This window comes from Eumetopias jubatus, unplaced genomic scaffold, assembly GCF_037043125.1.
Source record: "Eumetopias jubatus isolate StellerSeaLion01/CBP00866 unplaced genomic scaffold, mEumJub1_p1.0 scaffold_5, whole genome shotgun sequence".
Classification (NCBI taxonomy): Eukaryota; Metazoa; Chordata; class Mammalia; order Carnivora; family Otariidae; genus Eumetopias; species Eumetopias jubatus.
Window position 1 is genome coordinate 103,288,040 of NW_028274811.1, and position 25,080 is coordinate 103,313,119.

A 25,080-nucleotide genomic window follows, 5' to 3' on the forward strand; every position below is an offset into this window, starting at 1 on the left:
ATGACTAAAAGTGGTTTCTTCTCTATAAATCCCCAGAGCTCTTCATCTCTTTTATGATGCTTAGTGCAACAAAATTTAAGAACACCCACTTTAAATTCAGACCTACCTGGGTACAAGTCCCAATCTCACCATTTACCTGTTTTGTGACCTTGGGAAAGTTTCTTCACCTTCTCTGAGTTTGGGATTTTCTTATCTGTAAAATGGCACTAATTCTCCCTACCTCATAGAGTTATCATGGAGATTGAATAAAGTAACACATATGCAGTACCTGAGACAGTGACCAGTGCTTACTATCCATAGATTGTGAGTATATCCTTACCACCTTCTATTTTCCATTGAAATTATTTGTGCCTATTTTGCCTCCTCTAATAAGATTATGAATTCCTCAAGAGCAAAGGCCTACCTGTGTCCCCTTGGTTTTCCCCATAGTGCCATGTGCAGAAGGAAAAGCAAGGAATATTTGATTGTTGGACAAAAGAATCATTTATTGCTATAAGAGATATTTATTGCTATAAGGATGCCAACAGAGGGATCTAAATGTGCTATGGACTCCAAGGGAGGAAGATATGCCCTCCAGTCAGATTATTCCAGCTATTGGATACATCCAATAGCTGGTGGAATAGTCTACCAGGCTATACAAGATCTGACTGCTGCCTACCTTCCCAGGCTCATTGCTGCCTCTTCTCTATCTGGTTCTCCATCCTTTAGCCAACTGGTGTATTCAAGTGAACAGAAAGAAAGCTGAGTTCATTGCTGTTTCATGGCCTTTGCATTTGTCCCTCTCCATGACTGACCCCTTCCCATCATTGGATCTCAACTTGCATGTCACTTTGTCTAAGAGAACTGAAGATCCAAATGAAATAACCCCACAGCTTCCCCCCCATCTAGTCACACTCCATCATGTCACCTTCTTTGTTTTCTGTAAAGAACCTCTTAAAATTATCTGTCCTTTTAAATAATTTACTTGGATTAATGTCTCTCACCCTCCACTAGCACATAAGCCCAGCCATGAAGGGATCTTGTCCATCTTGATCACTGCTATACTCCAGTGCCTAGAGCACAGCAGGGGCTCAATGGTGATAATGGAACATGAGGATCAATATTTCATTGATTCTTGCATTCACAAAAAATCATTGAGGAGAAATAATTGTGTAGGGTATTGTAATTCCTACATCTAATTGTATAGGGAAGCTCAAACAAGCCAATAGGATGCCCAGCATATAAAAACGGGGTGGGATTCACCCTACATTGGGAAAGAGCCTCTTCCTGTCCTGCAGGTCATAACCGAAGACGACTTCCGGCGATGGGTCAGTTTCCGGTGTGAGGCGGAGGCATCCCTCGACAACCGAGATGACCTTCTGATGGAGACCGCACAGCATCTAGAGAATCAACTCACTTTACTCGGTAGCTAAAAATAAGTCATCACTAAATTAAAAAAAATAAAATAAAAAGGAATGCTACAAGCTGTAGAGGGAATTCTTGGCCCTGACTCTGACACTGCTGCAGATGTGTCTCAATTAATAGCCTTCCCTGGAGTGCCCTTCCAGGTATTTGTCAAAAATGGTGGGGATATCCAATCCAGACTCCACAAGCCACTTTCTGAGGACGCCCAGGAGCATTCCCACACTTACTGCCAGGTGAAGCCTGGGAGCTTGATTACTTCTCCATTTATGCAAATGTTTATTGAGCACCTACTATGTGCCAAGTAGCATGCTAGCCATTGGGACAAGGGAACAAGAGCCATAGGCCCTATCCTCTCAGAGCTCAATCTAGCAAGGAAATTGGATGATTAAACAAGGAATTTCAACCAAATGTGATGAGGGCTGGGCTGGAAGATTTATCTGGTGGTATAGGAGCAAAAGTAGAAGTTGCCAACCTAGACTGGGGCCAAGAAGAGTGCTGGAAGGCAGGAACTGAGCAGAGCAGAGGAGCTGGTCAGGCAAAGGAAAGAGTTTTCAGGCAGAGGAAGGGGCCTGAAAGAAGAGCTAGATGTGAGACAGCCTGGACAGGCTAGAAACCCCAAGGTCTGCCGTGGCTGGACCACAGAGTATGGGAGAGAAAGCTCAGTGTGACCCAGGTTATGAAGGACACATAAATCATATGCTAATGGTTTAGAGAGAAGGGAGTAAAAGCAGCGACAGACTCATGCTTTACAAAAAACTGCTGCTGTATGGGAGTTTGATTGATACACTGAGGTAAAGATGAGAAGCAGGGAGACCAGCTAAGAGATAGTCTTATGTTTCTGTGGGAGGTAAAGCATTACCCAGGGGAAAGGAGGAGGCTTTGTTTATCAGGGTTAATCACCTCAGAGCTGGGAGAAAGATCTGGAAAAGGCAACATCTGATGCATGCATGTGCTGACCACATGGTTAAAGCCTTCTTTCATCTTGGGCAGCAATGCCGAGCTGGGGATGAGGGCCAAATCCTGGTCTTGTGCTGTGTGCTCAGGGACCCATCCCCTCACCTCCCTGAGCCCTAGCTTCTCCTCCATATAAATCAGACTGCTCCAAGCTCTCAGAGAGGCAGGGGTGCAAGGGGAAAGAACCAAGATTGCTGTAAGACAGTGATGCCTTTACATATTAAAGGTAGCAGCAAGATTTGGCAGGAAGGGTGGCAAACAGGGGGAGACCTGATCCCCACCTCCTTCAGCCTTTTCTTTTCCTGTGTTTTGACTCCAGGGCCTTTGCCTGCTGCCTCCCAAAGCCTCTCTGAAAGCTGGCCATGAGAACTTATTTTAACAGGAACCAGAAGGTAGCCAGGTCAGACAGCTCTATCCACACACAAGACTACAGAATGTTATCCCATTAGGGCACCTGACTCCCTCCTCACCCCCCTGAGGTTGCTTTTGTTTCAGCGAGCCCTTTGGTCTCAGTAAGAAGTACTCCTCAGCTGGTTCTGCATGAAAGAGAACATGCTTGTCAGGATCTGTTGGCTTTCCTTTCCGGGAAAGACTTTCAACAACCTTTCTGTTTCATTTTTTCTTTCACACAAATAAATGTGTTTTTCCTCAACTCTGCTTCCCTGTAATATAAATCAGCTTCAGAATCTCACCTTCCAGGTTAACCCTTGGAGGGAAAGACAAGGACTGAACCATCATTTTTCATGGGGTTGTTTGAGCATTTGGACCTGCAATACAAAAGAGGCACATTTTGGGATAGAGTCATTATTTTTGTTCCCTCAAGGTGGCTTGGGGAGGAGAGGATTGGGGCTGGGAAGAGATTTCATCTTACCACCAAGAATCTGCCATGCCACTAAAGCTGCGATGCATTCACACTAGGTCCCACACTATGAAATGATCTTTTCAATATGCATCCAGTGTAACTGCTTTGCCAGCCTATTGTCACTAGGGATTATTGAAAGAAATGAAATGCCTTGCTCCTGCCCAGAGTAAAATGGGTAGCCATTAGTCTGTGGTCTGAAGTGAATCTCAACTTAAATGCAGATTAATTTATGTTTAATCACTTAGCAACTATTGGATATTTGGGCATATATTCATCAGGGTTGGTGCAAAGCTTGAGATCATTCAAAAATTATGGAGTCTGCATATTTAATTCTAAGAATATTATCAAAAACCTGAGTCCCTATTCTGCCATGAGCTGTTACAGAGCAAAGTCTCTCCACTTCTCTCCATTTCCTTGCTGCTAGACCCACCCAGGCTACTCCTCCACACCCCTCCTCAGCCTCTAATCTCATCCTGCTTCCCCCAATCTCCAGTCCTTCTCTAGAATGATCTTCTTAAAACTCAAAACTGATCCTGTCACTCTCCTTAACTTCCCTTAATAGCTTTCTTATCTACCAAATAATTCTGAAATCCTGTAACGCCCTCACAAGGCTCTGCATGATCCAGCAGCCTTACCTCCCTTCCTGGCCCAATCTTTCACCACCCTCTGCCTCCCTTTCTGTGCCTTCTTCTACTCTGACCTCTGGGTCTTCATACATGCTCATCCCTCTACCTGGAATTCTCTTCCTTTACCACTTCTTGGCCTTATCGTCCAGGTCTGAGCTCAAATGGCACTTCCTAACAAGATTGTCCCTGATTTTCTAGATGAAGTTCAGGTCTCCTAGTATATGTTCACCTGGCACCCTGGGCTTTTCTTCTCCTATAGTTCAGTTATAAATCCTTTTTCAACAAGCTTTTGAACTGCAAGAGGGTAGAGACAGGCTCCTTTTCACTGCTATATCCTGGGTGCTTAGGACAGCCTAGAACATGGGAGATAGTTAATAATCACTATCTGGCTTGATGGGGCTTTAGAGATCTTAAGCAGTTTTTCACTCTAATTATAAGCTCTGGTGTCTTTGATCACTCCAGGAGCCACTGGGATTGAAGATCGGCTACAAGAAGGGGTTCCAGATACAATCGCCGCTCTGCGGGAGGCTGGGATCCAGCTCTGGGTCTTGACTGGAGATAAGCAGGAGACAGCAGTCAATATCGCCTATTCCTGCAGACTGTTAGATCAGACTGACACTGTTTACTCCATTAATACAGAAAGTCAGGTGAGGCCAAAGTAGGGACCAGATGTCCAAGTGCAAAACAGCCCCTAGGCCAACAAGAGATAGACTTATGGGTGGGATTTGGGTACACAGGGAAGCACCCCTACCCCTGGAATATCACTGAACCTTGGAGCTCAGAGGTCCCCAGAAGTCATCCACCTTATCCCCATGCATCATTGACCAGTTTGATTATATTACATTTAAGTAGTACATGTTAGAAAGTTTTGATCTTCCAAATTCCATCCTTGGCCCAATCTCCGCATTTTACAAATGAGGAAACTAAAGACCCTTGAGACTACCAGGGTCACCCTGGTAGTTTCTAACAGAACTAAATCTATAACACTGTCCTCCTGCCAGGCCAGTGCATCTGCATTATACCACATTATTTTTTCACAGAACCCCAGTTGTTAGTTTCTTATACTTTGGATTAACTCTCCCATTGACAAAGCCCCATTTAAGTTAATTAAAATGATTCTGAGTTTAAAATTTCAGCTCCAATTTATATGTCAAATTGGTTTGCCACAGAATAAAACCTGAAGGGAATTATTCATGAGACCAGTATGTTTTGATGGGATGAGAGAGAGAGAAAGAGAAAGGGAGAAGCAGAGTCCTAAAACTGCAGTTTTCAACCCCCAGTAGGTTGTGGGTGGCAGGGGATGGGGTTTGGAGAGAGGACTGTGTAAAGTCTGAGGAAGAGTATTCAAAGTTATAATACAATTGTATATTTAGGAGAAAAAAATCTATTTTCATAATGCAAACTGAAGAAAGTGAAGTTCCAACATCTTGGCTGATGAATATGGGAAGTAGGCATTGAGATGTATGCTCCCACCAAAAGGAAACAAGCAGGAAAAGCACCGTATTGGAGGGTGGTGGGAGGAGGTCCCTGGGAGACCTAGGCGTACCATGGGGAAAAGGATGGAGAAGAGGGAAGAAGACAGGAAAGAACAGCACAGAAAAAGGAGGCAGGGAAGATGCTGGAAACTCGCTCTTTCAGTTTTGCTTAAGACTGATTGGACCCAGAATAGAAGTTTAGGAGGTTTAAATCTGGTTTTTATTCCATAAAGAATCCACATACACATATTTTTTTTAAAAAGTAGTGTATACTATGAATAGTGCCTGAGGCCCTTTATAAGAATTGGAAAAATCACTTTCTTGTCCAGGGCACAGATTATGTTATGATTAGATTAAACCCCAGTGAATTTTCAAAATGAAAATAATCTTGGGAAATCTTTGGCATTAATATTATGCTTAGGAAAGAAAGTAATTTGCTGCTTGCTTGAGTTCTTGATCGCTGTAATAACGTTGATATCTGCCTGCCCCGCTTGCAATGGAAATTCTATTTGCAATGATTATTTCACTCCAGGTGATTCCAGAGGAGGACATGGGAAAACTTCTGAGTCAGTCAGCCCAAGAGGGATAGAGTGGGCTTTTGTGGTTTCTGTTAAATGCAATGCATTTCTCTAGGAAGCTGAAGATGTTTAGCAATTAATTAGCCAACGTTCCTAAGGAACAGTGGGTCACATTTCATGTTTTGTTCAGTCACTTTTGACTCATTTAAAGCTGTCTGGGACCTTCTCAGATGGTATTTGAAAGTTAGGTCCTGTCCACACCCTGAGCCCACTAAACCTCTAAGATTAGTCTTTCTCACCCCCTTACCAGGGAAAAAGTGGTGGCTTCATGGGTATTTTAAGCCAGAAACTGGGGAAATCCATTCCAAATCTCTGATTTACTTAAACCCCAGTTTAATGTAATTATGTATTCAGTGAATATTTCCTCCAAGGGTTTTAATCTGCCTAACTCATTATAAATTAATATAGGCCTACTGTTTCTTTGTTATGTACCTTAAAGCTATAAGCAGGTCTCTAGACCTCAGAGTTCACATCCATAAAATGAGAGAATTACTAACCCATCACTGAAAGGGCTGGTCTGTCAAGGAATTTAGAAGAGACTAAAGTATTAGATAGAAACTAATAACAGTAATGATTATTATCGTTATTAGTAACATATATTGAAAACTTAATATGGTCCAGGTACCATACCTCCCTAAACTTCACCCTCCTTATATGTAAAATAGGGATTAGAAAGATTTCAGAGGCTATTGGGAGGATTAAATAAGATCACAGAAAAACAATACTTAATAACACAATATTTGTGTTAGTTAAGAAAGTACTCCAAAAGACGAACCATGAGAGACGATGGACTCTGAAAAACAAACTGAGGGTTCTAGAGGGGAGGGGGGTGGGGGGATGGGTTAGCCTGGTGACGGGTATTAAAGAGGGCACATTCTGCGTGGAGCACTGGGTGTTATGCACAAACAATCAATCATGGAACACTACATCAAAAACTAATGATGTAATGTATGGTGATTAACATAACAATAAAAAAATTATTTAAAAAAAGACTTTAAAAAAGAAAGTACTCCAAAATTTAATGACTGCAAACAACCAACATTTATTATCCCACAGTTTCTGTGGGTTAGGAGTCCAGGGGCAGCTTAGCTGGGTACCTCTGGTTCAAGGTCTTTCTGGAGGCTGCAGTGAAGCTGTCAGTCACGGCTGTGGGCTCATCTGAAGGTTCAACAGGTGGGTTGTTTGGGCATGGAGAGAAGGCCTTCTTCCAAGCTCACAGATATGATTGCTGGAAAACTTCAATTCCTCACTACATGGGCCTCTCCATAGAGCAGCTTCCTTACAACATGGCAGCTGCTTTCCCCCACAGCAAGCCATCTAAGAGAGAGGAAAAAGAGTGCCAAATTGGAACTCATAGTCTTTGTATAAGCTAATCTGGGAAGTGACATCCCATCACTTTTGCAAAATTCTCCACATTAGAAAGGAATGTCTAGATGTGGCTCACACTCAAGGGAAATGATTACACACGGGCATGCATCCCAAGAGAGCAGGGATCATTGAGAACCATCTTAAAGGCTCCCTACCACAATACCTGGCATATGCTAAAGGTTAAATGAATGGTAACTATTGTGGTTATTATATCACACTTTGAAATAAGTAAATTCAGAGATTTTATTTTGAAACTTATATCTCCAATGACTTCCTGCAGCCATATGTTGGAGAAATTTATATAATTTGTGCAGGCCCCAACTCCCAGCAAGGACTGTCTTGATCTCTTTCCCAGATAAGTGCCTCAGGCATAACCACCCACTCCTGGAACTACTTCCTGTCACCCCTCTAGGTTCTGGGCATACCCTATTGCTTGCAACACTCAATTTAGCATCCTCTAAAGGAAGACTCAGGAATGATTAACTGCAGTTATACTCACTCCAGAATGATTCCAAATATTCTCAGAAGCTTCTAGATCAATGGTCCCCAAACCTATCATATCGGAATAATCTTCACAATTTTTGCCTAAAACCACATATTACCTGTACAGTTTTTTTATTTAATCATTTCATTTAAATTGACTGACTTTAAACACTTAAATTTATTTTTAGAATTTTTTAGCACTACAGTAAATTAAAATCATATTTGCCATGGGTAAAAGAACACAGCTAAATAAAGATCATGTGGACAAAATCAGAGAGGGAGATAAAGCATAAGAGACTCTTAATCACAGGAAACTGAGGGTTGCTGGAGGGGAGGAAGGTGGAGGGTTGGAGTAACTGGGTGATGGGCATTAAGGAGGGCACTTGATGTAATGAGCGCTGGGTATTATATGAGACTGATGAATCACTGACCTCTACCTCTGAAGCTAATAATATATGTTAATTAACTGAATTTAAATTTTTTTAAGTTTATAAAAACAAAAATTATGTGAACAAAACAATGCTATTAAAATTGATAATACAGTTGACTGCCACAACTTTTCTCTATCTTTATTTGAAAGTAATGTTGCAAAATCTAAAGAGGTACTAAGGATATATTTAGAACCAAAATGTGACTTTATTTCTGATATAATTAAAAGAGGAAAATTGATAAGAGCAAATAAGTTCTTCACTATGTTTCAAGGTAAACATCAGAAAAAATCAGTAGGAAGTTTCTTTACATCAGTAAGATGTTCACATTCATAGTCAGTTTTAACCAATATGACCAACACATTCATACCAACAGATAAACATACAATGTATTTTTTCAATTAAAAGCCATAATTTGAGTAGCAATGATCTGCCTCCACTATAAGTTGGATGAGTTAGGGCAAGTTACTAATGATTTCACTGTTTCAATTTCCTCATCACTCAGTTTCCTCAGGAGAACTAAAAGGACTTGTGAGAAATAGAAAGCACTATACCATCATCACATATTTTCATTATTGACCATCACATTCTATTATTTATTAGCTTACACCATCCTTGAATCAGTCCCCATCTTGCTGAGCTACTTCCACTCCCATTCCCTAGCCGTCTCTATTTTGCCATTATATTGCTTTAAATTAATATATCTTTCATGCCTTTTTAAATACTGCAGAGAAATGAGAGAAATCAGAGAATGATTCCTGGGTAATCTCTATGGTGGTAGAGTTTCCTAACTATTTTACTAAAGGATAAAGTGAGATCTTTAACCTACATTTCCAGTGTTACTTACTAATACCATATTTATTATTCTAACTCTATAGGAAACTTGTGAATCCATCCTCAACTGTGCACTGGAAGAAGTAAAGCAATTTCATGGACCACAGAAGCCAGACCGCAAGCTCTCTGGATTCTGTCTACCTTCTGAGATACTACCCCCCACCTCAAGAGCTGCAATTCCAGAAGTTGGATTGGTCATCGATGGGAAGACATTGAATGCCATTTTCCAGGGAAAACTGGAGATGAAATTTTTGGAGTTGACTCAGTATTGCCGGTCTGTCCTGTGCTGTCGTTCCACCCCGCTCCAGAAGAGTATGATAGTCAAGCTGGTGCGAGACAAGTTGAGCGTCATGACCCTTTCCATAGGTACTCATCATGCTGAGATGTGGGTGCAGCTTGTGAGGCTGATCTGACAAGAGACCTGGACCAGAATTGGGAGGTCATGTATCAAAGTCGAGATACCCAGGCTGAGGATCACTGTCTTAGACTGAGAGAGTTCAAAGTGACAGCAAAAACGTGGCAGCCAGGAGATGAAGCAGAGGCTAAGTGGGAAAGTGGGAGAGTGAATCAAAGTTCTCAGGATTAGCAGGTCACTCAGAAAAATTAAGACTTGAATGGAGGTTAAATCCAGAAGGAGCCTCAAATTCAGAACATTCACATAACTCAGTAATATACACTCAGGCCAATTCAGTTCTGGGATACAGACCATTCCCCTTTTGATACTTAACACCTGGCATAATAATATAAAGCTCAGGTGTTTGTGGATTTGATATTCTGCTGAGTGTTGATGGCTGGTGGGGAGATTGTAGAAGTTGAGCCTATCCCATATGTTCGTTCCTAAATACAAGGCCCAGCATAGAGCATATGCTCAACAAATGCTGACCTGTCGGTTGTTGAAAAAATTCCTCATAGGAGACTAAAGTTTAACCGTGGTTAAGGCAGAGAAATAAAAACTGTACCTACATCAAACCCTCCAGGAACAAGCAAACCTGGTTTATAAGAATCTTCACGATCTGGTCTCCACTAACCCTAAGGCCACATCCTTCACCACAGCTACTGTCCATTCCCCCAACATCTGGCACTCTGTGCTCTAACCAAATGGAATGGCTTACCATTCTCCATGATGCTTTTCCTATCTCTCTCATTCCCAGGCCTTTGCACAAGCTATTTCCTCTGTAAAACACCCTTTGTTCCAATCCCACCTAACCTTCCTTCACTGTGGGAACTCCTGTAGCACACAGCCCTCAGAGCTGCAGAGGCCTGGTATGCTTTCTGTGATGGCCTACTCAGGAGACCATGAGTTCCTTGAATAGAGGGACCATATCAGTCTTACCATTTTGTCTATGCTCTGCACATACCAAGCACATAGTAAATATTGCATTCATTTAGAGATATTCCTACAGATGGTTCCAGGTTCTATCCTTCCTACACAGACACGGAAAGAGATTTTCCTTCCTGGCATTTCAAATTAAGAAGCCTATTTACACCTTGTTTTTTCTCCCAGTCTTCAGGTAAAAGCAATTCAAACCAAAAAAAAAAAAAAAAGAGGGACTGGGCAAAAAGAATGCAGGGAGCAGAGCTTTAGCAACTGCATCCTAATTTTATTCCCTGAATTGTCCTCTTCAAAACTTTAGACACACACAAGACAACAGCCCAGGACTGACTCCCTGAGGTAAGAAATTGGCTCCACTGCCATAGAAGCAGAAACAAAACCAGCAGGGTGAACAATGGCATGATTCCACACCTCTACTTCCATTGTTTTGCTAACAGAAGAGGTTAAAGGGTGGATTTGTTCTCCATAGGGAAGATAAAAATAATGTACTGCTACACTATCAGAAAAAAAATCATTACAAGAATAATGGCTACTTACAGTGACAAAATTTTAAGATTAATTTCATTGCCAAATAACTAAGGGAAGAAAATTCTCTCCCCCAATTCCATATTCTGTTATCTAATATATATTTTTTAATTTTATTTTGTTATGTTAATCACCATACATTGCATCATTAGTTTTTGATGTAGTGTTCCATGATTCATTGTTTGCATATAACACCCTGTGCTCCATTCAGTATGTGCCCTCTTTAATACCCATCACCAGGCTAACCCATCCCCCCACCCCCACCCCTCTAGAACCCTCAGTTTGTTTCTCAGAGTCCATAGTCTCTCATGGTTCATCTCCCCCTCCTATTCCTCCCCTTTATTTTTCCCTTCCTACTACCTTTTTTTTTTTTTAACATATAATGTATTATTTGTTTCAGAGGTACAGGTCTGTGATTCAGCAGTCGTAACGAAATTCACAGTGCTCACCATAGCACATACCCTCCCCAATGTCTATCACCCAGCCACCCCATGCCTCCCACCCCCCACCACTCCAGCAACCCTCAGTTTGTTTCCTGAGGTTAAGAATTCTTTGTATCAGTGAGATCATATGATACATGTCTTTCTCTGATTGACTTATTTCGCTTAGCATAATACCTTCTAGTTCAATTGCATTCTATTATGAGAACCTACTGGAAAAAGAGGTGGGGCCAGGAGGAGAATGAAGGCAATGCAGTCCACAAACCATGGCCACCAGGCTGAATCCAGCCCACCACATGTTTTTGCAGGGATATAAGAATGATTTTTATGTTTTTAACTATAAAACATGTAAAAGAATATTTGCCTCTCAACAAAAACAGTTCAATTTTGCTTCTTGGCCCACAAAGCCTAAAATATTTATTATCTGGCCCCTTACAGAAAAAGTTTGCTAATCTCTAGTCTGAAAGATAAAGCTTTGGGAAAAGCCAGGTTTGTAAGGAAAGCCTCAGTATATAGAGCTGTGCTGTCCAAAATGGTTGCCACCTTGCTATATATAGGTACTGACATTTAAAATTAAATAGAATTTCACCAGCAGCATTCCAGTAGTCACCTGGGGCTAGTGGTTTCCATATTAGACAGTAAAGATATAGGATATTTCCAACATCACAGAAAACCTATATGACAGTGCTGGAGGCTGTGTATTTCCATGCACTAACCTCCAATTTCCTGAAACACCTTAGTTCATTAAATGGGAACTCAGTGTGACTAAATGTTCCTCAACCAAAAAAAAAAAAAAATCAGTCAATACCATTTTCTTATATTCAGAAACAAAATTGAACACCATCCCTGTCCTTGGACACCATTGACAATCTGATGATTTAGCTGTCCAGACATTCCAATGGTCTTAATATGATAAATATTTTAGCTTATACTCAGGAAAGGTAGCAAACATCTTCGTGCCAATGCTCCTGGGCCCCTTCCCTAGCTGGTTTACCCTTGCAGAATCTCTATGTTGCTCAAATTCTCCATTTGTAACATTTGTGAAGGTCTTTTTTTGTAAACTGTAAAGCACTGCCCCAGCTTCACTCACTGTTGTATTCCCAATATCTAATATTGTGCCTAGAAAAAACACAATAAACATTTGTCAAATAATAAATAGAGCTTCTTGTCAAAGAAGAAAAGACCTCTATCAGGCCAAATACTGTAGCAATGACTTTTCCTATAGGACTATTCAGAACAATGTTAAAACTATTCAGTTATGTACAAATGGGGACACTTTAGAGCCATTCATGTAACACCCTTTTCACTGTCATGCAGCAGTTAGACCAGGAAGACAACTCATGATCTCTCTCTTTTCAGGTGATGGAGCAAATGACGTAAGCATGATTCAAGCTGCTGACATTGGAATTGGGATATCTGGACAGGAAGGCATGCAGGTATTTTTCCCCTCAATTCTTCTCATTCCTTCCCTCTCCTTGATCCTTATTGGAGAGTTATGGAATTCCCCCACAGTGTTGGAGGAACTTCTCCCCAAGACCTTTGCAGAATTATAATCTGAGAGTCACAGAGCTTCCATGCCTATACATAATCTCCATCACTATATCCCTGCTGCCCAGTCCCTCTGATACAGAGGAAAATTGAAGGATGCTTAGCCTTTTTGGGGGGGGGGGAGGGATGCAAAAAGGTGGTTTTATTAAAGCATGGGGAAAAGACCCGTGGGCAGAAAGAGCTGCACCGGGGTCATGGGGAGTGGCCCATTATATACTTTCAAGTTGGGAGGGGGCTACAGATAGCGTAAAGTCTCTAAGGAATTTTGGAAGCAAGGTTTCCAGGAACTTGAGGGGGCTTAGCTTTTTTATAGACAGCCAGCAATACCTGTATTCTAAAGCCAAAGAGTACCCAACCATTCAGGAAGGGCTAAGTTTTCCACTGACTCCATTCTTCCTCTCTGTAACCTCTACCCACATCCAAGAGTGCAGTGCCCTCCATGAGCAGTGACAAATATAAGGACGTTTGAAAACATTTTTCAATTGCCATTTTAGACTTGATGGCTAGATTGACATATAAATTATAAGGTACACTTTATTTTTTTTGCATTATTTTTTATTTTATTATGTTAGGTTAATCACCATACATTGCATCATTAGTTTTTGATGTAGTGTTCCATGATTCATTGTTTGCATATAACACCCAGTGCTCGATTCAATACGTACCCTCCTTAATACCCATCACCAGGCTAACCCATCCCCCCATGCCCCTCCCCTCTAGAACCCTCAGTTTGTTTTTCAGAGTCCATAGGCTCTCATAGTTCGTCTCCCCCTCCGATTCCCCCCTCTTCATTTTTCCCTGCCTAGTATCTTCTTTTTTTTTAACATATACTACATTATTTGTTTCAGAGGTACAGGTCTGTGATTCAACAGTCTTACACAATTCACAGTGCTCACCATAGCACATATACTCCCCAGTGTCTATCACCCAGCCACCCCATGCCTCCCACCCCCCACCACTCCAGCAACCCTCAGTTTGTTTTCTGAGATTAAGAATTCCTATCAGTGAGATCATATGATACGTCTTTCGCTGATTGACTTACTTCGCTCAGCATAATACCCTCCAGTTCCATCCACATCATTGCAAATGGCAAGTTCATTCCTTTTGATGGCTGCATAATATTCCATTGCATATATATACCACTTCTTCTTTATCCGTTCATCTGTTGATGGATATCTTGGCTCTTTCCATAGTTTGGCTATTGTGGACATTGCTGCTATAAACATTGGGGTGCACGTACCCCTTCAGATCACTACATTTGTATCTTTGTGGTAAATACCCAGTAGTGCAATTGGTGGGTTGTACGGTAACTCTATTTTCAGCTTTTTGAGGAATCTCCATACTGTTTTCCAGAGTGGCTGCACCAGCTTGCAATCCCACCAACAGTGTAGGAGGGTTCCCCTTTCTCCACATCCCCGCCAACATCTGTCATTTCCCTGACTTCTTAATTTTAGCCATTCTGACTGGTGTGAGGTGGTATCTCATTGAGGTTTTGATTTGGATTTCCCTGATGCCCAGCGATGTTGAGCACTTTTTCATGTGTCTGTTGGCCATTTGGATGTCTTCTTTGGAAAAATGTCTGTTCATGTCTTCTGCCCATTTCTTGATTGGATCATTTGTTCTTTGGGTGTTGAGTTTGATGAGTTCTTCATAGATTTTTGATACTAGCCCTTTATCTGATATGTCATTTGCAAATATCTTCTCCCATTCTGTCGGTTGCCTTTTGGTTTTGTTGACTATTTCTTTTGCTGTGCAAAAGCTTTTTATCTTGATGAGGTCCCAATAGTTCATTTTTGCCTTTGCTTCCCTTGCCTTTGGCCATGTTTCTAGGAAGAGGTTGCTGCCTGTGTTCTCCTCTAAGATGTTGATGGGCTCCTGTCTCACATTTAGGTCTTTCAACCATTTTGAGTCTATTTTTGTGTGTGGTGTAAGGAAATGGTCCAGTTTCCTTCTTCTGCATGTGGCTGTCCAATTTTCCCAACACCATTTGTTGAAGAGACTGTCTTTTTTCCATTGGACATTCTTTCCTGCTTTGTCGAGGATGAGTTGACCATAGAGTTGAGGGTCCATTTCTGGGCTCTCGATTCTGTTCCATTGATCTATGTGTCTGTTTTTGGGCCAGTACCATACTGTCTTGATGATTATAGCTTTGTAATAGAGCTTGAAGTCTAGAATTGTGATGCCACCAGCTTTGCTTTTCTTTTTCAACATTCCTCTGGCTATTCGGGGTCTTTTTTGGTTCCATACAAATTTTAGGATTATTTGTTCCATTTCTTTGAAAAAACTGGATGGTATTTTGATGGGGATTGCATTGAATGTGTAGATTGCTCGAGGTAGCATTGACATCTTCACAATATTTGTTCTTCCAACCCATGAGTATGGAGTGTTTTTCCATTTCTTTGTGTCTTCCTCAAGTTCTTTCATGAGTATTTTATAGTTTTCTGAGTACAGATCCTTTGCCTCTTTGGTTAGATTTATTCCTAGGTATCTTATGGTTTTGGGTGCAATTGTAAATGGGATCAACTCCTTAATTTTTCTTTCTTCTGTCTTGTTGTTGGTGTATAGAAATGCCACTGATTTCTGTGCATTGATTTTTTATTCTGCCACTCTACTGAATTCCTGTATGCGTTCTAGCAGTTTTGGGGTGGAGTCTTTTGGGTTTTCCACATAAAGTATCATATCATCTGCAAAGAGTGAGAGTGTGACTTCTTCTTTGCTGATTTGGATGCCTTTGATTTCTTTTTGTTGTCTGATTGCTGTGGCTAGGACTTCTAATACTATGTTGAATAGCAGTAGTGACAGTGGACATCCCTGCCACGTTCCTGACCTTAGGGGGAAAGCTCTCAGCTTTTCCCCATTGAGAATGATATTTGCTGTGGGTTTAGATGGCTTTTATGATATTGAGGTATGTACCCTCTATCCCTATACTCTGAAGAGTTTTGATCAAGAAAGGATGCTGTACTTTGCCAAATGCTTTTCCTGCATCTATTGAGAGGATCATATGGTTCTTGTTCTTTCTTTTATTAATGTATTGTATCACATTGATTGATTTGTGGATGTTGAACCAACCTTGCAGCCCAGGGATAAATCCCACTTGGTCGTGGTGAATAATCCTTTTAATGGACTGTTGTATCCTATTGGCTAGTATTTTGGTGAGAATTTTTGCATCCATGTTCATCAGGGATATTGGTCTGTAATTCTCCTTTTTGATGGGGTCTTTGTCTGGTTCTGGGATCAAGGTGATGGTGGCCTCATAAAACGAGTTTGGAAGTTTTCCTTCCATTTCTATTTTTTGGAACAGTTTCAGAAGAATAGGTATTAGTTCTTTTTTAAATGTTTGGTACAATTCCCCTGGGAAGTCATCTGGACCCTGAGCTCTCATTTGTTGGGAGATTTTTGATGACTGCTTCAATTTCCTTAGTGGTTATAGGTCTGTTCAGGTTTTCTATTTCTTCCTGATTCAATTTTGGTAGTTTATAGGTCTCTAGGAATGCATCCATTTCTTCCAGATTATCTAACTTGCTGGCATATAGTTGCTCATAGTATGGTTTTTTTTTTTAAGGATTTTATTTATTTATTTGAAAGACAGAGAATGAGAGAGAGCACATGAGAAAGGGGAGGCTCATAGTATGTTCTTATAATTGTTTGTATTTCTTTGGTGTTGTTTGTGATCTCTCCTCTTTCATTCATGATTTTATTGATTTGGGTCATTTCTCTTTTCTTTTTGGTAAGTGTGGCCAGGGGTTTATCAATCTTGTTAATTCTTTCAAAGCACTAGCTCCTAGTTTTGTTGATCTGTTCTCCTGTTCTTTTGGTTTCTATTTCATTGATTTCTGCTCTGATCTTTATTATTTCTCTTCTCCTGCTGGGTTTAGGCTTTATTTGCTGTTCTTTCTCCAGCTCCTTTAGGTGTAGGGTTAGGCTGTGTATATGAGACCTTTCTTGTTTCTTGAGAAAGGCTTGTATTGGTATATACTTTCCTCTTAGGACTGCCTTTGCTGCATCCCAAAGATTTTGAACAGTTGTGTTTTCATTTTCATTTGGTTCCATGAATTTTTTTTAATTCTTCTTTAATTTCCTGGTTGACCCATTCATTCTTTAGTAGGATGCTCTTTAGCCTCCATGTATTTGAGTTCTTTACAACTTTCCTCTTGTGATTGAGTTCTGGTTTCAAAGCACTGTGGTGTGAAAATATGCAGGGAATGATCCTAGTCTTTTGGTACCAGTTGAGACCTGATTTGTGACCAAGGATGTGATCTCTTCTGGAGAATGTTCCATGGGCACTAGAGAAGAATGTGTACTCTGTTGCTTTGGGATGGAATGTTCTGAATATATCTGTGAAGTCCATTTGGTCCAGTGAGTCATTTAAAGTCTTTATTTCCTTGTTGATCTTTTGCTTAGATGATCTGTCCATTTCAGTGAGGGCGGTGTTAAAATCTCCCACCATTATTGTATTGTTGTCAATGTGTTTCTTTGCTTTTGTTATTAATTGCCTTATATAATTGGCTACTCCCATGTTAGGGGCCTAGATATTTACAATTGTTAGATCTTCTTGTTGGATAGGCCCTTTAAGTAGGATATAGTGTCCTTCCTCAACTCTTATTATAGTCTTTGGTTTAAAATCTAATTTATCTGCAATAAGGATTGCCACCCCAGCTTTCTTTTGGTGTCCATTAGCATGGTAAATGGTTTTCCACCCCCTCACTTTCAATCTGGAGGTGTCTTTGGGTCTAAAATGAGTCTCTTGCAGACAGCATATCGATGGGTCTTATTTTTTTATCCAATCTGATAGCCTGTGTCTTTTGATTGGGGCATTTAGCCCATTTACATTCAGGGTAACTATTGAAAGATAGGAATTTAGTGCCATTGTATTGCCTGTAAGGTGACTCTTACTGTCTATTGTCTGTGTTCCTTTCTGGTCTATGTTGCTTTTAGGCTCTCTCTTTGCTTAGAGGACCCCTTTCAATATTTCTTGGAAGGCTGGTTTTGTGTTTGCAAATTCCTTTAGTTTTTGTGTGTCCTGGAAGCTTTTTATCTCTCCTTCTATTTTCAATGACAGCCTAGCTGGATATAGTATTCTTGGCTGCATATTTTCCTCATTTAGTGCTCTGAATATATCATGCCAGTCCTTTCTGGCCTGCCAGGTCTCTGTGGATAGGTCTGTTGCCAATTTAATGTTTCTTCTATTGTAGGTTACAGATCTCTTGTCCCGAGCTGCTTTCAGGATTTTCTCTTTGTCTCTGAGACTCATAGGTTTTACTATTAGATGTCGGGGTGTTGACCTATTTTTATTGATTTTGAGAGGGGTTCTCTGTGCCTCCTGGATTTTGATGCCCATTTCCTTCCCCAAATTAGGGAAGTTCTCTGCTATAATTTGCTCCAGTATACCTTCTGCCCCCCCTCTTCTTCTTCTGGGATCCCAATTATTCTAATATTGTTTCATCTTATGGTATCACTTAGCTCTCAAAGTCTGCCCTTGTGATCCAGTAGTTGTTTATCTCTATTTTTCTCAGCTTCTTTATTTTCCCTCATTTGGTCTTCTATATCACTAATTCTCTCTTCTGCCTCATTTATCCTAGCAGTTAGAGCCTCCATTTTTGACTGCATCTCATTAATAGCCTTTTTGATTTCGACTTGGTTAGATTTTAGTTCTTTTATTTCTGCAGAAAGAGTTTCTCTAATATCTTACATGCTTTTTTCAAGCCCAGCTAGTATCTTTTAAATCGTCATTCTGAACTCTAGTTCTGACATCGTACTAATGTCCGTATTGATTAGGTCCCTGGCAGTTGGTACTGCCTCTTGTTCTTTTTGTTGAGGTGATTTTTTCCATCTTGTCATTTTGTCCAGAGGAGAACAGATGAATGAGAGAACAAAATGCTAACAGGGTAACAATGACCCCAGAAAAATATACACTAAACAAATCAGAAGAGACCTGAAACCGGGGGAAAAGAAAGACAAAGAAAGGAGAAAGAAAAAGATTTAAAAAAAAAAAAAAAGAATATGATCAAATATGATCAGGCTGGTGAATAGATCAGTGCCACACACTAAATTTTGGGCACATTTTGGTCTGTTAGAAGAAACTGCCTCCCAAAACTTTAAAGAAAGAAAAGCTTATATATGTACAAAAATATGGGTAAATACGATGAAGGGATGGAATATGACTGTAAAGATGAAAATTCTAAAAGATTTTATAAAAGGAAATAAGTTGGTTGAAAAAAGAAAGAAGAGAAACTTAAAAAAAGGGGGAGAGAATGTGATCAGGCAGGAGACTAGAACAAAGCCATACACTAGAGATTTAGGGTATATTTTGGTCTGTTAGAGGAAACTGTATCCCAAAATTTTAAAGAAAGAACAACTTATATATATACCAAAAATAAGGTTAACTAATAGGAAGGGATAGAATATGACTCTAAAAATGAAAAATAAAAAAGATTTTTTAAAATGGGATTGATAAGATGTTGGTTGAAAAAGGGAAAAAGAAAAATTCGAAAAAAGGAAATAAAATTTAAAAAATTAACTCGGAAAGACTAAAGAATCATTGGAAAAAAGCCATGGATTCTATGAGCAGTATTCCCCTAGCACTGGCATTCTGCCATTCTCATTGATTGGTAAACTTGGTCTTGGCTGGCTGTTCTTGCTCATCTTTTGGGGGAAGGGCCTGTTGCCATGGTTCCCAAATGTCTTTGCCAGAGGTGGAATTGCCCCGCCCTTGCCAGTCTGGGCTAAGTAATCTGCTCGGGTTTGCTCTCAGGAGCTTTTGTTCCCTGCAAGCTTTCCGTACAGCTTTGCAGGATGGGAAAGAAAATGGCAGCCTCCCAATATCCGCCCCAGAGGAGCCGAGAACCCGGGGCCCCACTCCTCAGTGAGCCCCCAGAGAAAAGCAGTCAGTCACTCCTGTCTCCCCAGTCTCCAGCCGCACTCCGTGCTCACCCAGCCTGTGAACAAGCATTTCTATCTCTGGCACACGACCCCGTGTGGAGTCTCCAAACCCAGCAGATCCCTGCGGTGCGCTCCCGCGCCGCTCCCCCCAGGGGAGGAAGGGGAGTCTCCCCGGATCTGCCACTTGTTGGGTCCCTGCTGGAGGAGCAGTGGCCCAGCTGTGTCGTGGATCATGGTTTATGGCAACCCCCAGCTGAGAGCCCGCTCCTCCGCTCCATCTCTGCAGCCAGCTTCCCCACTCTGATACCTGGGAGCTCTGCTGCACTCAGGCACCCCTGGTCTTTCTTGACCCCAAGGGTCCTGAGACCACACTGTCCCAGAGAGGGTTCTACTTCCTAGCCACTGGAGCGATGTCCCTCAGCAGAGTAGACTTCTACAAGCTCCGATTTTGTGCTCCGCTGCTCTATCACTTGCCAGAAGTGGCGGACGGAGGCCCCCTCCCCCGCCGTCTATCCTCCCAAATATCTCCTCGGATTCACTTCTCCACACGTCCTACCTTCCAGAAAGTGGTCGCTTTTCTGTTCAGAGAGTTGTTGCTATTCCTTTCTTCGATCTCCTGTTGAGTTCATACGTGTTCAGAATGGTTTGATCCCTATCCGGCTGAATTCCTGAGACCAGACAAAATTTAGGTCTCCTACTCCTCCACAATCTTGCTCCTCCCTATAAGGTACACTTTAATAAGTGTACCTGAATTTTGAGTCAAAATTCAGGTTGGGACAACATACTAACTTGAGCTGCTAATGTTTCCTACTAATATAGACCCCACTTTGTGGCTCTGAACCATTAACAACTGTATTCTCACCACTAGTGCAGACAGAAGGTATTGCCTAAATTTGTTGGTGAGGATGAAGGAACACAGTTACCCTTTGAGTATCTACCATATGCCAGCACTGTATTAGGCATCTCACATTTATTACTCCAATTAATTTGAACAATCACAACCCTGTGTGTTAGGAATTATTACTATTTTTCAAATGAAACTGATGCTGGGAAAGTTTAAACAGCCTGACATACCAGGGACAATAACCAAGCACTTCCAAACCTCATACTTTTAAGAGTACCATGAACTATGTCATGTTCTGAATAACCCCAAGGGCAGAAAGTATATTTCCGCTCCATGTAAAGGAAGAGCTATCCCGCCATCAGCTCCATCTAAGAATGGAGCAAATGGTCTGCCACGGGAGGCAACCAAGTGTGTTGAGAGGTTTGAGGATTACTTGCATGGAAGCCCCTACTTTCTGGTTAGCCATCACATCTCTAGCATGGTGCCAACACATTTGAGGCCACAGTTAATGTTTATCAGATAAAGAGAAGGAGATGAAGGGCCAGACTAGACCACTAGTTCCTTACGAGCTGCTTTCTTGGATTCTAGTGAGGTTTGGAGTTTCCAGAAGAATGGATGGGTTGTCCAATTCCAAAGAACCACCCTAGGTGCCACATAGTGACAACGGGTCTTTTTGGCCCTTCCAGCTATCACCTAGAACAAAGCATAGCCCTCAAGGGAGACTCTTTGGTTCACTGGTGGCCATGGATAGAAGCCGATGTCTCTCTTCTGCCCTCTCAGGCTGTTATGTCCAGCGACTTTGCCATATCCCGCTTCAGACACCTCAAGAAGCTGCTGCTTGTGCATGGCCATTGGTGTTACTCGCGCCTGGCCAGGATGGTGGTGTACTACTTCTACAAGAATGTGGTGAGTAGCACTATGGTAACCTGCACAGGCCTTGGGAGGCCCTGCCAGGGGATCCACTCCTACCACAGTGGTAAGACAAACCAGGCTGGCCTAGATTTTGAATCCTGAAACTCTTTCCTACTAGCTCTGTGAACTTGAGCAATATAATTCACTTCTCCTGGTCTCAATTTCTTCTTTGGTAAAATGGGCTAAGACTTTTGTGAGCATTAGCAATACTGTATGGAAAGCACCTGGTACATAGAAGGCAGCATGAGTGGTTACAAGCATGGACTCTTGAGTCGAACATATTTGGTTCAAATCTAGGCTCTTATATTTGGTAATGGCCTTATACCTTAGTTTTACCATCTGTAAAATGGGGATGATAATAGTACCTTTCTCCTATATTTGCTAGGATTAAATGAGAGCTTGTATATAAAGTTATTAGCATATAGTAATCATCTTATAAAGTCAGCCATTATTTTTATCATTATTGCTATTGTCATTGCTCTTAGATGGACTCCATAAATGAGGTTTACTTTCTGACTACAGGAAAAAAGGACTTGAAGGATAACTAGCCTGACACATATCTTAAATTTTCTCCCCACATAGAGCCACCCCAATGTAAGAGCCATACCCCACCCCTTGGGAGAGTACAGGTTTAAGACTGGAGTCCCTGGCTTCTACCTGAGACTATGTATCACTTCGGCTTCCCCAGCCTTCCCAGCAGGGAATTCACAGAGGTCAGGACATTAAATGTCTAGTGGCAAAAATGTTTAGACTGGGGAGATCATCTGGGTTTTAGTCTTGCCTGACTCTAGCATGCTGTGTGAACTTGGAAGAGTTACTTAACCTCTCTGAACCTAGGTTTCTTCATCAATAATATGGAGACACTTGGACTCCCTCTGTCCCTAGAAGTATTGTCAAGAGGCTTTAGTGTCAGAGCTCAGGAAAGCATGTGACACTATACAAATACTATCATAGGAAGGTAGCATTGTTTCTCCTAAAAAATATGCTCATTTCTGTCTTGTTGGTAAGGGCCCAAAGCAGGCACACACCAACTGAGCTATTAAAAGTGTCAGAGGCTCTTATTTGAAAAGCCCTTGATTAACAATGGGTATTGAAAGAAGCCAGAACATTGCTGTACTAAGGGAGGGAACAAGGGGCCTGAGTTTGCCATTACCTAGTTCAAGGACCTTTGAATAATCCCCAAGAGTCTCCAAATAGAATCTGATTCCTGTTTGCCTAAGGAAGAAGGGAGGATTAAGAGTAGAGTGATGGCAGAGGAACGCATTAGCCAAGTAGCAGCTGTGAAATTGCCTTCTGTCCCCTTGTTCCATTCTCCCAGTCCTGATTTAGGCACTGTCACAGTTGCCCGCACTCAAGAGTAAGCATTTTTGTGCACAGTTCAATGTATATGTAAATAAACAGCATGACAAAAAATAATGTAAATTCGATAAACTGGATGGTAATATTCAGCAAGTCTATGCAAACAAGTCACTCTATTTAACTTGAAACTCACTGAGCATGAAAGACTGTTTACTTAGAATTCAAAATTCCCGTTTAATTTTTTTTCTTGCCTCCAAAGGAGCCGTTCTTTTGAATAAGCACAACCTCTTCTCTGCATTAAATTTGTGAAATAGAAAAGGAAACGTTTCCAGCCAGCCATGCTTTCAAAGCTTAAATGGTATTTATTTCCAGCCCGATGCCATGCTCGAAATTGTGATACTGATGCCACATTATCTCCCCATTGCAATTAGAGGGTGGAGAACTATGACTTCCACATCCGAAACCAATTTCAGAGGGGATTAAAACCCTGCCTGCTCTGAAATTTGAACAATGAATTAATTACTGCACACTGCACTGTAGCTTCTTGGGAGGAAAACGCATTTGCCGCCCCCCACCCCCCGCCTCAGTGATGCTGTCACCAGGTTCCGGGCACACCCTCAGAAGCGCAAAGATTCCAGCCAGAGGAAGTGGAAGCAAGCAACGTCCTAACAGGGCCTGCAGAGGAAGGAAACACTTCAGTGTTAAACTCCAGGGTATTGTTGGGACAATAAAACAACAATTGATTTCATTTATTCAAATCATTATTGAACATCTGTGTCCCTGCCTCCTGAGGCTGACAGTCTAAATCAGGGCTCGGTGAGCTTGTTCTGCAAAGGGCCAGGTAAGAAATACTTTTAGCTTTGTGGGCCACATAGCCCATCATACCTACTCAACTCTGCTGCAGCAACATGAAAGCGACTATAGACAACATGCAAATGAATCAATGTGGCTGTGTCCCAACAAAACCTTATTTATGACCAGTTTTTTGGCCTGTAGGAACTAGTCTGTCATCTCCTGGTCTCCATAAATCTTGTTTCTCAAATTGTGGTTCCTGGATCAGCAGCATGAGCATCAGCTAGATGCTAGTTAGAAATGCAGATCCTCAGACTACATCCTGGGACTACTACCTCAGAATGGAGCTTTTAGTCAGAGCCCCTGGTAATTTGTATGAACCTTAAAGATTAAGTAGTACTATTATAGGAAAAGAAGATGAAAATTTTACAATTATTTTCTTAGGCACATCTCCCTCAAGAAGGTCATGGTGCTAGGAGATTCTTGACCTAATCAGTTAGAAAGAAAGTAACATTTAAGCTAGGACCCAAAAGAAGAGATAGAACTATGAATTTGCCAGTTTCCCTGCCAAGAAAGAGAGGCTTGACAACCTGAGTTTATAGAAAATATTTTAGGCTGTTTATTTATAATTTTATATCATATACTGTAATTCCAAAAAGAGATGAAAGTGACTTATAGTATACACAGAGGCAATAGAGAAGTTAGAAGGGAAATTTATAAGAGTATGGAGCAGAACCACAGAAAAGAAAGAGGACAGTTGCACCAGGAACCTGGGATAATAAGATGCTAAGTATTAAATGTCTGGTTAAAGCAAACAGACCAGTTCTCCAGGAGGAACACTCTCTCTTTGCTCTAAATTCAGAGATCAATTTGTCAAGCAAACCTTTAGAAGAAGGTCACACAAAAACCTTCAAGAAACTGTCTTCTGTGGCATTTTTGTAAGAAATGAAAATTAACCTCCATATGGTACCTTTTTCTAATAACCCTTGATAAAAAACAATATTAAATTATAATTCAGGAAGAACGGTTCTATGGAAAAATGAGCCAGTGATATCCAAGCAGTGTTTTCTTGCCTTGACTAGGGATTAAAGCCCTTCGATACTGCCCATGTGTGAAGTATAAGGCAAGGAGGTCAGTAAATGCTAGTTTTCCAACACCCAGATCACGAGAGTTCTCCATGCTACCCTTGATTGCTATAGTGTCCTTGGTACTTAGCACAGCTGGTTACTGTTTGGCATAGCATCACTAGCATTAACATCCACCGTCATCTATAGGGAACCTACCACATACCAGATGCTGTCCTAAGAACTTTGTGTATATATATATATAACTATGAGAGCTAAGTGTAATATAGGGGTTAAGAGCATATGTGCTAGAACCAGACTGGGTTCAAATACCGGCCCCACTCTGCTACTTAACAGCAATGTGGCCTTGAGTAACTTACTTAAGCTCTGTGTCTCAGTCTTTGCACCTGTAAAAGGGGGATACTACCTAAC

General features: G+C 41.3%; 1 protein-coding gene and 1 long non-coding RNA gene across 4 annotated transcripts in view; one reads left to right on the top strand and one right to left on the bottom strand.

The window, feature by feature from the left end:
- The window catches only part of ATP10B (ATPase phospholipid transporting 10B (putative)), a 125,784-nt gene that overhangs the window by 81,284 nt on the left and 19,420 nt on the right, over positions 1 to 25,080 (top strand). For all 3 annotated transcript variants that reach the window (XM_028106505.2, XM_088023477.1, XM_088023478.1), the window contains 5 exons: positions 1,278 to 1,404; positions 4,309 to 4,493; positions 9,057 to 9,378; positions 12,670 to 12,746; positions 21,362 to 21,487. In XM_028106505.2, the coding sequence (XP_027962306.1) occupies positions 1,278 to 1,404; positions 4,309 to 4,493; positions 9,057 to 9,378; positions 12,670 to 12,746; positions 21,362 to 21,487 (837 nt within the window). The remainder of the gene's footprint in view (positions 1 to 1,277; positions 1,405 to 4,308; positions 4,494 to 9,056; positions 9,379 to 12,669; positions 12,747 to 21,361; positions 21,488 to 25,080) is intronic.
- The window catches only part of LOC148164389 (uncharacterized), an 88,850-nt gene continuing 70,686 nt past the window's right edge, over positions 6,917 to 25,080 (bottom strand). Inside the window, exon 5 of the long non-coding RNA XR_015768204.1 lies at positions 6,917 to 7,216. This is a non-coding gene — a long non-coding RNA (uncharacterized LOC148164389). The remainder of the gene's footprint in view (positions 7,217 to 25,080) is intronic.